This window comes from Carettochelys insculpta, chromosome 2, assembly GCF_033958435.1.
Source record: "Carettochelys insculpta isolate YL-2023 chromosome 2, ASM3395843v1, whole genome shotgun sequence".
In the NCBI taxonomy this organism is placed as follows: domain Eukaryota; kingdom Metazoa; phylum Chordata; order Testudines; family Carettochelyidae; genus Carettochelys; species Carettochelys insculpta.
The window spans coordinates 196,535,132-196,552,075 of NC_134138.1; the positions used below are offsets into that span (position 1 = coordinate 196,535,132).

Below are 16,944 nucleotides of genomic sequence, written 5' to 3' on the forward strand. Positions count from 1 at the left end.
CAGTCCCAGTCATTTTACATGGGTGACCCAGCGCAGCCACTATAAGAACGAGGCAGCCAGCGAAGACCCATGTGGAGCTAGAAGACCCACATGGAGTTAGCTGCCTCCTGCAAAGGTGATTGAATGTGGGTTGGAGTGGGAGGGGGAGAAGGAGGAGGATGGAGTTAGATGGGGGGCTGGGACTGGGGTAAGAGTGAGTGGGGTAGTGGGGCCTGGGTTTGTGGGAGGGGAGGGGCTGAGGCGGGTGGCTTGCGCAGCTCAGGCTGGCAGGTGGGCAGCTGGCCCTGGCAGCACGGGGCGGCTTAGGCTGGTGGGCTGGCAGCTGGTCCCAGCAGTATGGGGTTCGGACAGCTGGCACATGGCTGGAGTTGGTGACTGGTGGGCAGGCAGCTGGTTCCAGCAGTGCGGGGCTCAGGTGGGCAGTTCGGGTGGGTGGCTCTGGAAGTGCAGATCTCAGGTGGGTGGTTGGCTTGCGCGGGTACCTCTGGCGGCTGGCACAGGGCTCAGGCACCTGACCAGCTGGGGCTGCACCAGGCACCCACAAGGGACCAAGAAAAACTATTTGTGCTTATTTTTAATTTCAAATAACACTTTTGTATCACATTTTTGTGTTTATTTTAAATTACAAATTCGATTTTTTGTTAAAAGGGGGTTGGATGATGGTAAAGAAGAGGTGGGGGGACATGAGGGTTTCTCAAAAATCAAAAGCGGGGTGTGATGCCAAAAAGTTTGGGAGCCTTTGGTCTAAGGTTTCCTTCTGAGTGCCTAGTGCCCTCCTGGGTACTAGAAATATTTTCCTAAAAGTGTTCTTGATCTTTTGAAAAAAGTTTTTAGAAGGTTTACATAACCACCATTACAGTATCTCATTTTATGTCAGGGATGAAAAATAAAGGGTACAGTTCATTTTGAAAAGGTCACCTTGAAGCATCTGATGTCTTGAGCACAAATATTTCACTCTGTCTCGCCCTCCGAGCCTAGAGACTGGAATTCCCTGTTCACTGAAAAATCTTCAGCTTTTGATGTGTTCACTTTCCAATGGGACTGATGTTGGCAGGATACTGTCCTCCAGCATTACTTTCATATTTTCCCATAACAGATTAGAAGTGTTTTGGATGATTTGTCTAGCTTGTGATCACGAGATCTGATGCCAGTTTGAGTAACCACACTCAAGCTGGCTTTAATCTTGCTACCTCAGGTTCCAGAGCAGCTGTTTGTCCCTAGGTCAGTGGAGGCTGTACAACCCTGCCCAGAACCCTCAGTAATTGTTTGTCCCTTGGTCAGCGGAGGCTGTACAACCCTGCTCAGAACCCTTGGTAATTGCTCCTGGGACTAGATTGTGCTTGAAGCAGCTTTGCTGCATTGGAACCTGAACTAGCTAAATTAACATCTGTATAATGATTCAATGCACAGCAAATTAGGGTGCAAAACTATGTAGTAGATCAAAGTGCACTAGGGGACTTTTAGGATGGAGCAAGCAGTACTAGGTTTATAGTTAGTGGAAAATGGAGTGGTTGTCCGTAATTTCACACCCCAATGTGATGTGCACTAAATCAATGTTTCTCAACCTTTTTTATAAAGTACCCTCCCCTTTTTTTGAAAAAGAATAACCCCCAGTACCTATAATTTTCAGACATGCATTTTTTCTACCATTGCAGCACACTTGTTCAAACAACTTTATTGTAACTGGTTGCAAGAAATTGCCTATAGGTTATAAACTTGCCATCATACTTATGATCGTGCAAAAAGGATAAATAAAAAAATTAGATAAACATAAAATAGGTCCAATTTTTTATTCACATTATTTTTATTCAAAGAACGTTGAGAAACCCTGCGTTAATGTACTCCCTGGAAGAGCTCTGCGTACTCCCAGGGGTACACATAGCCCGCTTGAGAACCACTGCACTAAATCACCATATAGACGAGCCCCTAGTTTGATACCAACCAATGTATGAAAACACTTCCCTGCTGCCTGCCTCTGCACCACTTTGATCTCCTCTGTCTGGCTATCCCCACTCCTGACTCTCAAATATCCTCTGCCTCATTCCTCACCTCCAACTGTTTTCCTCACCTCAGTGGCTGAATTAGGAACTTCTGGGAAATCTTGTCACTTGTGTGTGTAACTTGCCATATCCTTGATCTTACTCAGTCACAGAGAGGGAGCTGTGCTAGTCTATATAGTATCAAAACAAAAAAGCAGTAAAGTAGCACTTTAAAGATTAACAAAATAATTTATTAGGTGATGAGCTTTTGTGGGACAGACCCACTTCTTCAGATCATAGCCATACCAGAACAGACTCAATATTGAGACTTAATAGACTCATTGAGACTCAACAGACTCAATATTGACTCCTCCTACCAGCCACCCACCGGTCACGCTGTCTGTCCACCAGCTGCTCCTCCTACTGGCTGTGCCATCCTACTGGCTGGCCACGGGTCACACCGCCTGTCCTCCGCTGTGGCTCTGGCCTGAGGCAAAACTCTGTGATTTCAGCTCTTGGTGGCCTGAGCTGCCACCCTGTGATTTCAGCCTTGATATCTACCAAAATGGAGTCTCATAAAAAACACTAGTGTCCCGCTCTATCTTTTAACAGGTGGGGAGAACTAGTCAAACTAGGCTTAAAGCTATATGGCCAACGCATAGGCAGGGCCAAGGCACTCAGCTAGCTGGTTGAACCCATCCCTCCCCATCTCCTTTACAATGCTTTAAACCAGGGAGCCCTGTGTAATCTATGTTTTATGCAGTTTTATATCGACTGCCCTGTCTCCTCCAATGACTTGGAGCATTGGTGAGATTTCACAATTCTTACGCTGAGTGTTAGCATAAATTGTGATTTTACAACGTGTTTACAATAGACAAAATCTTATTGCTTCCTTGCTACCCATCAGTCTTTGTTTGCAAGGTATCACATGTGCACACCTTTGCATTCTCATGCAAATGATCTCTGGGAGACACATTCCTCCCAGCCTTCAGCAGCATTGAGTTCCTGCTGGCATATTCCTTATAGAAGTAACATAAATTATTCTATTAGGCACTTTATTTCTCTAATCTGGGACCAACAGGGTAACGATATTGCATATGCCTGCTGAAGAGTCTATGGTGAGAAATTATGAGGTTTTCTGGTAGCAAGAGGACAGGCTGGCATTCACTCCAGGAAAGCTATCCTTGCTAAACATCCTAACCAAGCTTGATAAACACTTCAGAACAGCCCCCATCTAGATGGTATATTTCTAACCATTAGCCACTTTAAGGGTTAAGAGCTGACACATTGCCAAGCAATGACACTCCCCACCCTAGGGCAATTAAAGTAGACAGACAGGAAGGATGTTGCAGTGGCATGACTTTACGTAGACCTACCACACATTTCCAGTGTGCTGCTGGGGTGTTTTCATAGCTGTTGACATTAGCAGGAGTGGCAGCTGTGCCTTTGAAAATCAGACCATTGGACAATGTATTTCCTAGTTTCCCCATCTGCAGAAAGGAGGACGGTATTTCCCAAAGTCAAAAGATTATTGTGATGCTTAATTCATTACTGTTGGCCGGACAGTTTCCACTGATGTGTGCAGCATGGAAATGGCTCTCAAAGCAAATGATACTAACTCTGAATGGCAGTAGCATCTTTCATTCTGTTTCCAAACTCCCTTTCCCCAGCCAATTCATTTTGAAGCCATTTTAACTATACAAAAGCTAGTTGGGAACATGGTGGTACCAGATCAGACAACAGGTTCAGATAATCTTGAATCCATCCTACAGCAATGGTCAGTGCTTGAGGGCTTAGGACCTAGAGGTTTGTGCAAAGGCATTCTTGGTAGCAGCAGGAGCAGATTCCTCTCTTATCCCTTCATGTGATCAAACACCACCCTGGCTGCTCTTGTGTTGTCTCCAGCTTGGCTCTTCTGCTTGCAAATGTTATAAAACAGGAGTTAGCTGTGATGCTCCCTACTAAGGGCTCCACATTCCCTTCCACTCTGAGGAACACAGAAAAGCCAACAAGAGGGCTCTGTGGCTGGCTATGACAGTCATTTATGTGTTTTGCTATTCAACTTCACAGGTGGGACCCTGCCAAAGCCAAGAGTTGGGGTGGGGAGTCCTGGGGCACTATCATTTTCTTCCACTGGTGCCAGGGGCTGTGTAATTTGCACATCTTTCCCTTCCACAGTGTGGAATAGCCTTCAGCTGCAATATGCAGGAGCAGCAGACTGAGGGAGAGGGGGAAACAGGCTGTGGAGGGAAGAGAGTGCACAGGGGTAGGGGAGTGGCTGGGGTGTCCCTCCTCTGGCAATGGCTCCTGGAGAGATACTGAGGCCTGCATGTGTTTCCCAGCCCCCTGCCACATCATGCACTCCCCTGGCCCTGCCTGCTGCCCTGGAGTGAGAGCAGTTTTCAGCTGCTTGCTCGTCCTGGCTGCAGGAGTGTGTCCCTGCAGCCGGGAGAGGGGTCTCCATGCCACGCTCCATGTCCTAACCCAACGTCCCTACCCCCCCGCCCCCCAGCAGGGTCTGGCTCTGGCTCTGGCTCTGGCTCTGGCTCTGACACCCAAGCTGCCCCTTGCTGGGGCCTTACAGTGGTGGGTGGGGGCTGGGGCTGCCTCTTGCCCAGTGTTGGGGAGGAGTGGTGGTGAGGAAGGGAGTTGGTACGAAGCTACCCCATAGGGTCAGGGTGGGGGTGGGGCTGCCCCTTGCCTAGCATGGGGGAGGGGTGGTGAATGAGTGTCGGGGGCTCTGTAAGATACTCACCCAAGAAGTCCCCTCAGGCAGCAGCGGGGCAGGTAGGAGGTCCCGCTTCTCCTCTTGCTCCAAAGGGTTTGAACTCGCCATTACCGCCCTCAGGACGGCAAGAGAGCTGACTCCAAACATTGCGGGAGCTGAGCTCCCAGCTGTGAATAATCATGGTGCTTGAGCACCTCAGGCCCATAGTACTAGCCGCCTATGATAACATGCGGTGTTGGTGCTGCCATGTCAGGCACAGGATACCAGAGAGACACGGGGGGGGAGGTAATACTTCATACTGGTGCAATAAAAGATACCACCTCCCCCACTCTTGAGCAGTGATGTCAGGGATGTGACAAGGTACACGCACGAGAGTGCGGTATAAAAGCACAGAAGAGGGAAACGACAGAATAGATGGAAAAAAACAAGTGCCTCTATAGCCATGCAAAAGTGCTATCATCATGTGGAAGTATAATGGCCCTGTTCAGGGTGGTGATCAGGGAGGTGGGTGGGAATGGGGAGGTAAATATGGACACTGATAATGGCACAGAAATGACGTAATGCCACATACAGATTACAAGCAATAGCAAGGTTATAGTTGGCAGGGAAGGCATGACACACGAACACAGGGGTGGGATTTTTTGTTGGCTTCTGGAGAACAGGTACAGGGAGGCTTCTTCAAGGACAGAATTATAATGGTGGAGGTGAGTGAAGGAACAGGCACAACAATCTGACTCATCTGAGGGTACAGTTCAGAAAAGGGCAACAAAAATGATTAAGGGTACGGAACATCTGCCATGTGAGGAGAGATGAATAAGACTGGGACTTTTTAGTTTGGAAAAAGACGATTAAGGAGGGTTATGCTAGAGGTATATAAAATCATGACTGGTGTGGAGAAAATAAATAAGGAATTGTTATTTACTCCTCACAACAGAGGAACTAGGGGTCACTAAATGAAATTAATAGGCAGCAAGTTTCAAACAAACAATAGGAAATATTTTTTCGCACAATGCACAGTTAACCTGTGGAACTCCTTGCCGGAGAATGTCGTAAAGAACAAGACTATAGTAGTTTAAAAAAGAACTAGCTAAATTCATGGCGGATAGGTCCATCAATGGCTATTAGCCAGGATGAGCATGGAGGGTGCCCCTAGCCTGTTTGTAAGAGACTGGAAATGGGTGACAGGGAATTGATCACTTGTTCTGTTCATTCCTGCTGGGGCACCTGGCATTGGTCACTGTTGGAAGACAGGATGCTGGGCTTGTTGGGCCTGTGGTCTGACCCAGTATGGCTGTTTTTAACTTATGTTCTTACTGTGGAATAGCCAGAGATGTATGGCAGGCAGGGTGAGTGGGGAGAGGGTCTGTGGGGTGTATGGTGTGAAGAGCTGAGCGTGGCGGGTGAAAAGGGGAGGGCAGTAAGGCATGTACAGAAGGTGAGTGACATTGGGCTGTACCACAGGATGAGTGGGGTTTGGGGTAATGGAAGTATGGAAAGTGAGCTGTGTGGGTGTATGGGGCGGCGGGTAGGGCAGGGTAAATGGAAATATGGGGGCTGTGGCAAGCTGAGTTGCTATGGCAAGGGGGTACCGGATCATGGAGTTTGCGGACACAAGGGGCACACAGCAGGGCGAGCAGGGAAGGGTACAGAAAGGGGTGCATAGAAGGTGAGTGGTGTAGCGGTACAGGGGACATACAGCGTGAGTAAAGGAGTACGGAAGGGTACGGAAGGGGGTGGCGGTTCGGGGTGCACGGCAGAGTGAGCGGGGAGGGCCACAGAAGGGGGTGTATGGCGAGTGAGTAGAATGGGCAAAGAGGGCCACAGAGCAGGGTGGGTGGGGGCGGATGCAGGGCGACAGAAAGGGACTGTGGAAGGTGAGTGGTGCGGTTATGTGCAGGGGAGGGGTCAAAACAGGGTGAGCCGGGGGGGTAGCAAAGACTGTTGGGGTGTGGGTGACAGTGAGTGCGGAGGGGAGCTGTAGCCCACACATCGCCATGGGATGGGTGAGTGCTTGCCTGTAGATGACAGCAGGAGGAAGGACCCATAAACCAGGGTGCGCCGGCTAGCGGCAAAAATTTGGGGAAGAAAAAAAAATGAAGCGCACACGAGCCAGCCAGGAGTCGAACCTAGAATCTTCTGATCCGTAGTCAGACGCGTTATCCATTGCGCCACTGGCCCTGCACATAGAGCCCTTTTCTGGGCCGACTCTCTAAGTACTCAGTGCGCCCGCGCCTCCGCCCATACATTCAGACCGGTAATACTGCAGACAGTGTTTGAGTGGGGGCGGAGCTGAAGAAGGAATTTTAGCCAATCAAAGCTCCAGCCAAGTCTGTATCTCCGCCCATTCCCGAGACCCTCCCCTCCTCACTAGCTCTCTAGTGGGCGGAGCCACAAGGCCACGGTTGTCCAATCCTAATCCGCTTCGTCGGAACGCCTCCCGTCTCTCTCTCCCATCCCACCAGCGGTAGCCTGACAGTTCCGCGCTCTCCGGATCGCTGGGTGGCTCAGTGGGCGGGTTCGGAGCCGGAGACGCAACCAATCACAGCCGCCCCAGTCATTCCCTTCCGCGCTTGGAGCCCGGCCGCTCTAAGGTGTTTGGTTAGGTTTGGTCTGTGCGAGGCCCCGTCCTCAAGACTGAGCCGCGTCAGGGTCAGAGAGGCGAAAGAATCCGGGACGCAGCGCGGAGCCGGCAGCGGCGGGGCAGCCGGAGGGGGGGCGATGGCGGCGACAGTGGGGGCCTATGAGAAGCTGAAGCTGTGAGTGACTCGGGGAAGCCACGTAGTTCCCGCCCCGCCCCTGTTTCCCCGGTTACCTGGAGCCGCTAGGCGGCTGCTCCCCCATTCTGGGGGCAGGGGGTGACCCGGCTTCAGGCGGGGCGTAGGGAACAGGTCACGAGAAGGGGCCGGGCGGGGGTAGGGGGGAGGGGAGGGGAGGCCGAGGGTTAGGGTACCCAATCCTGCGGCGGGGCCTCCTGGGCTGTGCGTGGGGCGGGGCGGGGACAACTCCCTGGCCCTTTGCGTCGCCGTCCGGTGCTTGCGAGTCTCCCGGGTCTGGGGGCCCGCTCGCTGAGCACTGAGGTGGCTGTGGGGAGGTGGGAGACTCTGGTTTCGCTCTCAGCCCCCCCCCCCCCGGCTTTTGTGGCTTTAAGGAGGATTCTTTTATGCCTCTGTGTATTGCCACAAGGAGCTTGTTGAGTCCTGGTACTCTGTGAACGAGGGGATTATGCGGACACACTAGTCTCTGCTCGGTGTCTGATTTTGATCGGCACATTAAACGGTTGATTTTCCATGAACCTGTCTCATTGCTTCTCAGGAAAGTTTGGGATCTGCAAAAAGTGCCTGGTGCAGGGGAACAAGGCAAAGCTACTTCTTAGTTATCCTGCAAACAACCATCTCGTTAAAGCAAGAGGTGGTACTTGGGAGCCTTCTGGTTAATCTATTAACACTACGGCAAAACTTTGGAAATAGCTTTAGTGTTGCAATATTATTTGCTAACAGGATGTTCTTTAGGCACCACTACCTGCTTTGCTCAGGTCTGTTTTCAGTGTGTCAGATGAAGTAAACATGAATAATTTTTGGTTTTCTCCGCGCCCCCGCCCCCAACATCTGGGTATACTTGTGTTTTGTTTTTGTTTTTAAGGCACTTGAGGCTGACTTCCCCATGAAAACCTCCTGATGTTTACTTTTTAATAATATAATGGGGAGAATGGAACTTCTTAAACTGTCATGTACCAGATTATGTTTAAATGCTTGTTTGATTCAGTTAGTAAAGTTACACTACAGACCCATTGGTGAGCAATTTAGGAGGCATGTGTCAGAAGACATTCTTTTTGACAATTGTAATCTCTAAGAAAAAGACTTTGGAATCAAACTTTTCATGTTTGGACTAAACTCAAAGGTGAAGTCCATGGATTGTGCTGTTATGTTTGATTTTTTTCCTGGGGGACGGGAGGGGAATCTAGCGGACAGAGGAAGTAGTAGGAAGCTATGCATTCTTAAATGGTGTTTTGTGGCATTCCACATCTTTGAAGAACAAAAATCCAAGCTGAGTATTAACTTTTAAAATTGAACTACTTTTGCTGTCTTAAGATCCAAACAATACTTTAAGCCATTCTTCTGGACAATAATTAGTCAAACAACATTTAACCAGACTCTTTCAAACAAAGCATGCTTTTGGATTGCGAACAAATATAAGGAATTTCAGCTCCCTGTTTAATACCACGTATTTTCTTAATTAAATCATTACAGCATTTGACCGGTGTTTGTTCTGCTATGAGTGAGAGAGCTGTTCTTGGGGTGATTTGTTTTAGCTTTTGTTACAAATTTATTGACTCTGGCACTTGTATTTAATTTTCACAAAATGACACCTCGGGGAACTGTCCTTGATGTTATAGACCCAGATCCTGAAAGCACTTATGCAAGTGAAGTCAGTGGTTCTACCTTCAAACTCAAAATGAATCAAACACAAGTACTTGCCTAATCAAGGTCATAGTGATCAATGAGTCTTTAAAGACAGTTGAACAGAATACTTTAGGAAGTTAGGTATATTTGCAGGGTTTCTCAAAGAAACTCTATTTTAGATGTTGAGTAGTAAGTCTCGAATTATCCACATGCTTACATTATTTTCCTGTGACTAACATTAATTTACTATTCAAAGAATAGCGTTTTCTTAAACTTAAGCAGTATAAAATATAGTATATTCATTGTCTTAAAATGGTACACATAACTAAATAATTGTGTATATCATTCTGTTACCCATTTTCAGCTAGAACTGATAAAAATGCTTATATTAAAATATTTCCATTAAAATTACTGGAAACGTGTAATTAGCAACATTTGAGATTCAGTCTCTACTACAGGATTTTATTCTAGTAGAAGGAAAGTCTGCGTATATTTACTGTAGCAGGGTTTCGTTGGATGGACCATATTAATAAAATCACCAAAACTCCAGTTATTTAAAAAATGAGTTTTATAAAATTCAAATTCTCAAAATATGTACTTAGGTTTGACAATGATTATCTATTTTTTGTTGTTATTATTATTGCCCTTGCACTGAGAGTGAATAAGCAGATGGTATGCCTGGAATGATGGTAAGTCCATGTCCTTGACTTTTCAAGGGTGATCAGATAAATGTTGTTTGCTAGAAGAATTCAGAGGTATCTTTAGAATTAAAGCCTATGTGAACTATTTGCTTCAGAGTACAATTTCCTGGCTTCTCTTTTTACTTCTTCTGTCACTTCTTTAGATATGCCTCCTCTTGATGCTCATGAAAAGTTACACAAATACTAGAGAGAAATCCAGAGAATTATTCAGTAAGGTCTGTATTGAAGATGTTTGCCTAATGAGCAAAAAGTTTTCTACCAATTATTTACATGGTTTCTACCACTTATTTACATGGTTACAGTGTGCCCTTGTAGCCAAGAAAGCTAACGGCATACGAGGGTGCATTTGGAGGAGCATTTCGAGCAGATCTAGAGAAGTAGTTATTCCTCTTTATTTGGCACTGGTGAGGCCACATCTGGAATATTGTGTCCAGCTTTGGGCCCCCAGTATAAAAAGGATGTGGATTTGCTGGAGCAGGTTCAGCGAAGGGCAACAAAAATGATTAAGGATCTGGAGCACAAGACCTATGAGGATGGGCTGAGGGATTTGGGCTTGTTTATTTTACAGAAGAGAAGACTTAGAGGTGATTTAATAGCAGCCTTCAACTTCCTGAAGGGGAGCTGTAAAAAGGAGGGTGAGAAACTGTTCTCAGTGGTGTCAGATGGCAGAACAAGGAGTAATGGTCTGAAGTTGAAGAGGGAGAAGTGTAGGTTAGATATTAGGAAAAACTACTTCACCAGGTGGGTGGTGAAGCATTGGAACGCGTTGCCTAGAGAGGTGGTGGATTCTCCATCCCTTGAGGTTTTTAAGTCCCAGCTGGACAAGGTCCTGTCTGGGATGACTTAGTGAGGGTTGATCCTGCTTGAAGCAGGGGCCTGGACTAGATGATCTCCTGAGGTCCCTTCCAGCCCTGTGATTCTGTCATAGAAAAACAAGAACAAATCCTCCTTATGATCAAAGTAATTTTACCCTGTGACAGGGAAGATGTGTCTTAACGAGAAAGGAGTGTTTCTTTTCATGAAAAGCCAAATGTGTGTGTAGTGCTTTTTGGTGTATTACAGATGGCAAAAGCCACTCAGTTGAGAAATTTTCTAGAACTTCACAGAGCTGTGGTCTGTTTTTGGGTGGGGGTGGGAAAACAATTGTACCTCTAGACTGAAGACTACACAATAAGGGGGAATGGATGCATGATGCTTCTAACATAAGGTGCTGGCCAATATTTGGCTCTGTATTAAGAAACGAGTGCTGAGCTAATGTGGTTCATCTTTTCATGATTAACCTTCATAAACAAAAATACAGGTGGTATAACAGTTAATTAAGACTAGTATATTTTGCCAAATATCTCACACTTCATTGGATATCCAAAAAAGTTATGCAGTTATGTAACTTTACACTTGTCAAAACTTCAAGAACCTACAAGACAAAATCAGGCTGTTACACAGTCACAACATGTTGAGGGTGGTTAATAGCAATAAAAAGATGCAAAGAGGAGGGACTGGGGAAGAGGGAAAGGAAAAGTGGATGAAAATTGGCCATTATGTGAAATATCTCAATATTGTTATTTAAGTCTATCCAGAAATAGTCCTAATTTCTTTGAATTCTTGTGATGGTTTTCTACACTGATAAGCTATTCTTTGTTTGGCTGCTGACCTGAGATAAGTCTGAAGACCATTTCTCTATTTGTCTCATACGACGACTACTCCTGTTTAGTAGAATCATGTGCTTGATAAACATTACGGAACCTCAAGAATCAAAATATTTGTGATGGAGTTACACCCCCTCGAGTAGGTACTTAACTTACAGTATAATTAAGATGGGGTGCAATCACAGAAGACCCTTTGCGCTTCTTCCTTGGAGTGCTGATCATGTCACTGACACACGCTGCCTTGCTTTTTCTAAACCTTTTATCACTTTTGTTGGTATCCTCTCTCCAGTTTGTTCACATGTTTCCTAAGCTGTGATGCCTAGAATTGGACTCGGTACTCCAGCTGATGCCTCATGTGCCAACGATAGCAAGACAGTTATCTCCTGTATCTGAAATACTTTGTTCCTGTTAGTACACCCCAGAATATTTTCATTTTTTACAGTTGCATTGCATTTGTTGACTGATTCAATTTGTGATCCAATATAACCTCCAGATCTTTTTCAGCGGTATGACCACCTAGCCAGTTATTCCTCACTTTGTAGATTTGATTTGCATCTTTCAAAGCAAAATGCTTTGTACCTGTCTGTGTTGAATTTTATCTTATTGATTTCAGACTAATCCTTCAATACAAGGTCCTTTTTAATTCTAATCCTGTGCTTCAGAGTGCTTACAACCCTTTCTATCCTTGTCACCTACAGACTTTATAAGCATACTTTCTGCTCCGTTATCCAGTCACCAAGGAAATATTGAATAGTACTGGACCCAGAAATTACTTCTGCAGGACTCCAATAAATACAGTCCGCATTATAACAACAAATCTTGAATAACTTTGAGTACAGTCTTTCAACAAGTTACACACCTTTTGTAACCCCCACTCCCCTCCCCATAGTAATGTAATGTAGACCAGCACATTCCCCTAATATGCTTATCATAATATTGTTGGATTTTGTAAAAAGCCTCACTAAAATTAAGATATATCGCATACTATGGGTCACCCATCCAATAATGCTGTCAAAGAAATAAAGTAGACTTCTTTGGGTTGATTTGTTCCTGGCACTTCTATTTCTTATAACCTTATTGCCCATATAACTTTATAGTTTAATAACTTGTTCAAGTATCTTTCTAGGTTTCACAGTTAAGCTGACTGGTTTATACTTCCACAGGTTTTCTTAGTACCTGGCAGGGTGATGTAAGAAGGGAACAATGCCCTCTTCCAATCTCTTAGGATCTCACCTATCCTCCATGAAATCTCAAAGGCTGGGGTTACATTACTGAGTTTAGTAGACAAAACTGGGCATTTATGGAGAGAACTTGGGGAGCATGCACACACACAATGTGTTTTGCCAACAGAAACTGTTAACAAAAATGCTGTTTAGCTTCTCCAGTGGTCCTTTGATCAACAGAGTGGATCAAAAGATTGATCCCCCTTTATGTGTAGACGTGATCTGTCAAATAACTTCTGTAGATAGATCACAGTAGTATAATTGTAGCTAAAGATAATTGCTAATAGTTCTTGAATATTTGAGGAACTTGCTAAAAACTCTGAGATGATTTTCATGAGGCCCTGCTGATTATGTGTACGTCTAATTTATCTAAATAGTCTTTAACTCAGTGTTTCCCAAATTGTGTTCTGTGGAACACTGGTATTCCGTGTGATCTGAATAGGTATTCCATGAAAAATTTTTGATGCTAGCAATATTTTTCCTTCCAAAATAGTAAATGAGAAATTGTGTGTATTAATACTAACATTTAAATAATATTTAGTATGTAGGTATCTTAATATTTGTAATGCATTCATAATAGTATAGTTATGATGTGACTTATGCCGAAAGAGATGCAAAAATTCTGCCAGATGTTACTTATTTTTATTTTCCAGTAGTTTTTTTATAAATTTATTTTTACAGAACACTTAATTTTCTCCTATGCCTAATTTGTTTTTTGTTACATTTTTATGAAAAAGTATCTTAAGCTTTAAGGTAACACAGTCCTTTTTTGAACAATACGGTCCTTTATTTTTGTACAAAAGAATGACACTAACCATCCTTCTTTTGGCTGTTGTATTGATGTTTTGTTTTGGGTTTGTCTTAATTCTTAATTCTTATACTTAATTATAGGGTTGCTAACTGTCGTCCTATCAGAAGGACGTCAGTTGTTCATTCAGATGATTTTTTTCTTCTTGTTTTTGGACATTATGTGCAGCCATTTTTTGGCATGCACCCACCCACTCCTTCCCAGGTCCCCATGCCAGACCAGCATGTATGTGTTCCATCAATATATTCCAAGCCCCAGTGTGTTCTGTAGCCAAATTCGTTTGGGAAATGCTGCTTTAACTCATTCTTTCCCTGTTTTGTAGTAGTAACAGAGTAATAACATTCTTTCCCTGTTTTGAAACAAAAAGCAGTCAAGTAGCACTTTAAAGACAAGCTAAACAGTTTATTAGGTGAGCTTTCGTGGGACAGACCCACTTCTTCAGACCATAGCCATACCAGAAAAGACTCAATATATGGTATGGCTACGGTCTGAAGAAGTGGGTCTGTCCCACGAAAGCTCACCTAATAAACTATTTTGCTAGTCTTTAAAGTGCTACTTGGCTGCTTTTTGTTTTGATAGTGTATAGACTATCATGGCTCCCTCTCTGTTACTATTTCCCTGTTTTGGTTTCTGTTCCTTTCGCCTTGTTGTTGATAGTGTTGCTTCAGTGTTAGAAGACACACAACTCTCATGCTTGACTAATTGAAAATCCTTTGCTTAGCCAGATCATTGAAATTAAGATTTCTTTCCCAGTTTGCAAGTTTTGGTTACCCTACGTAAATGCTTTGCATGACAGCAAGGACAAAATTGGTACTTTTCAGCTAGAATAACTCAAACCCTTTGGGCAGCCACCCTTCTGGTGGACACCTTTAGTTTTCTCTGTTGGACAAAAATAGGAAACAACTCCTTGCTGCATGGGGGACTTGGAAGTGTGATGAGTTGGATCACAGGGGTTGCCTTGGGATTGTCACCTGGTGTGCTGGTAATGCCACGGAACCTGCCACCCTGCCCTCTGGGATGCCCCACAACCCTGTTCTGCTGAGCCAAAAGTTCTGGTCTCCCCCAGCCAAAGCACAGAGTTGAAGTAACGGACCCCCAGCAAAGCAATACAGACACTGAATCAGCTCAGTTCTGGGAAGACTGTTATAAGGCTGTTGACAGTACCTAGGAACACAGCCCCCAAAGAGGCCCGCACTCCCAAATAAATCTGTCTTGCTCTGTGTAAAAGTTTTATACAGAAAAATTTTATCAATTCATCCTCTTTATAAATTAAAGAGAGATGCCCAGTGGTTGCTTTCCCCACCCTTCAGAACAGTTATTTACACTGGGCTTGATAATAAACAAAAGTGTTTTTATTAAGTATAATAAGTAGGATTTAAGTGATTGCAAGAGAAAATAGATCAAAATAAATTAAAAAAAAAAAGCCTGCTAATCCTAATATGTCATAAACTTGCTCTGTGCAAATTCTTACCTTAGCAGGTCTTCTCATCTCTTTCACAAGCTAGACAGCCTCCTAGCTTGGGCCTATTCCTTCCCCCTGTTCAGTTTTAGATCTTTCCAGCAGGCATCTTGGTAAGAGGGGGTTTCCTGGAATCTGTGTACTCCTATTATTGTTTGGTTCCCCCTTTATATTAATTTTCTGAAGGTGGGAAATGTTTGTATTGAGTTGAAATTTTTCTCCCCTTCAGTGGAAAAGTACTAGCTTCCAGGAAAAACAAAACCGTTCACTGATTGACTTGATGACCCAGCCATTAAGCTTCTGGAGCATCATTTGTGGCCCTCATTAGTACAATAATGAAATACAGATCTGTTCCTAATTCTTTTTCTGACTTCACATACAAGAATGATACAGGCACAAAAATAGAACGTACTCATTCTGCAGATTTTAACTTTAAAAAGTTACGAAGTATATTTGGTCAAGAGCATCTTTGAATTATGCATATTCTTAAACCGATTTTCATAAAGCTTAGGGGAGCAAGGCAGGGCATATTATCTATTCATTTTATACCCTTGTGGGTGGGTATAAGGATGTTAGCATGCTGGAGCCAATTTGACATATGACATAAAAAACATAATAGTAATTTAGTAGGTATAGATGCCCATACCCTCCATTGACTATAGGAAATGGGACCGATAACTTCGGGGGTTGCTTAGCTAATTTTGAAGCTGAAATAACTCCCCAATGAATGGAAGATGGGTCTGTTCTTCCTCTGGAACAAATTGTAGATAAATATCCTGGCAGAATGGGGCCCTATCCTAAGTTTTTAAATATTTAATAGACACACCCATGTGGTAAATTTCAAAGTTTATGCATAATGTCTTGTGAGAAGCCTATGGGAGACTCTATCAGTTCCTAGTGGGGGGTCTCCAGCTTCTTTTTATCCACCCTTCACCAGCAGCTATCCAAGTGTCAAACCCTGAAACTAGATCTTTATAGGAGAATCATGTTTCTGTAGGGAGACCCATTGAATGTTAAGGTGCTTTGCAACTGCCTCCTCAATCTGCTGGAAGGGAAAAGTACTTTAACTTTGGGGAGTATTCCATTATTTCATGCAGTGATATCAGCCCAGAGGTAGATGTCGGGGGCAGCTGTATTCTCCCATGGTGTCACCTACTACTACTCGGCTCAGATCTAAATTATATTGATAAAAACATCTGACTGAACCCAGTCTGAGCTGCACCAGTGGAAGACTCTGTGGTTAACAGGTCTTCTGTATTTTAGCTTCATTGTCATTCTCTATTTCCAGAAGTGAACTGGGGAAAAATGGTACGTGCTACCCTAATCTCCCTTTAGTCACCTTGTGAGGTCTGTTTTACCCTAAATTACTCCAGTATCTGCTGCTGCTTAGCTATCCCAAGCAGGGGCAGCATAAAATCAACATGATTCAGAACCTTGGCAGTGAAACAGGTCAGTTTGGTTAATATCTGTCTTTCTTTTCAAAGCCTGCACTCTGATAATATTTATCATTTTATTTTGGTTTGCATTTGGAAATTTTTTCTTAAGTGCAAGAAACTTAACTTCTGCAGAAATTGCAAATCAGATTAGTTCCTGTGTTTGCCATAGAAAACTGGTCCCTTGCCAGTGATGTGTATTTTTCACATTACGGCTCTAATTTCATTTTCCCCTTTCTGCACATACTAGACTTTCATATTTCTGAAAGAACTCAATGAACCAGCCTCTAGCAGCAACAAGAAATGTCTTCAGAAGGGCAGTTAGTTAACTGAAAATACACATCAAATTATTATAGTCTGTCTGCAGAGTGACATTGGTTATCAATGGAGGAAAGCTGCCAAAGATAAGGGATTATCCTATTACTACTGGGACCCAGGGCTGAGGAAACTACAACTTGAAAAAGAAATAATTGAAAGTTAAATGTGACTCTTAGTGGCCTAAATATAAATTTTAATATAAAATATTTTAGTGGATTTTTGTACACTTAGTTCCCACTAGCTTTGTTC

The 16,944-nt window shown here is 44.1% G+C and overlaps 1 protein-coding gene and 1 non-coding gene across 2 annotated transcripts in view; one reads left to right on the forward strand and one right to left on the reverse strand.

Annotated features, from left to right (window-relative positions):
- Positions 1–6,812: 6,812 nt before the first annotated feature.
- On the reverse strand, positions 6,813–6,885 carry TRNAR-ACG (transfer RNA arginine (anticodon ACG)). Its single transcript has one exon. It is a non-coding gene; the product is annotated as a tRNA-Arg (tRNA).
- A 407-nt stretch (positions 6,886–7,292) lies between these two features.
- Positions 7,293–16,944, forward strand: part of SACM1L (SAC1 like phosphatidylinositide phosphatase) — a 76,666-nt gene continuing 67,014 nt past the window's right edge. The window contains exon 1 of the mRNA XM_074988252.1: positions 7,293–7,463. Within this exon, the coding sequence (XP_074844353.1) occupies positions 7,426–7,463 (38 nt within the window). The 5' untranslated portion in view covers positions 7,293–7,425. The remainder of the gene's footprint in view (positions 7,464–16,944) is intronic.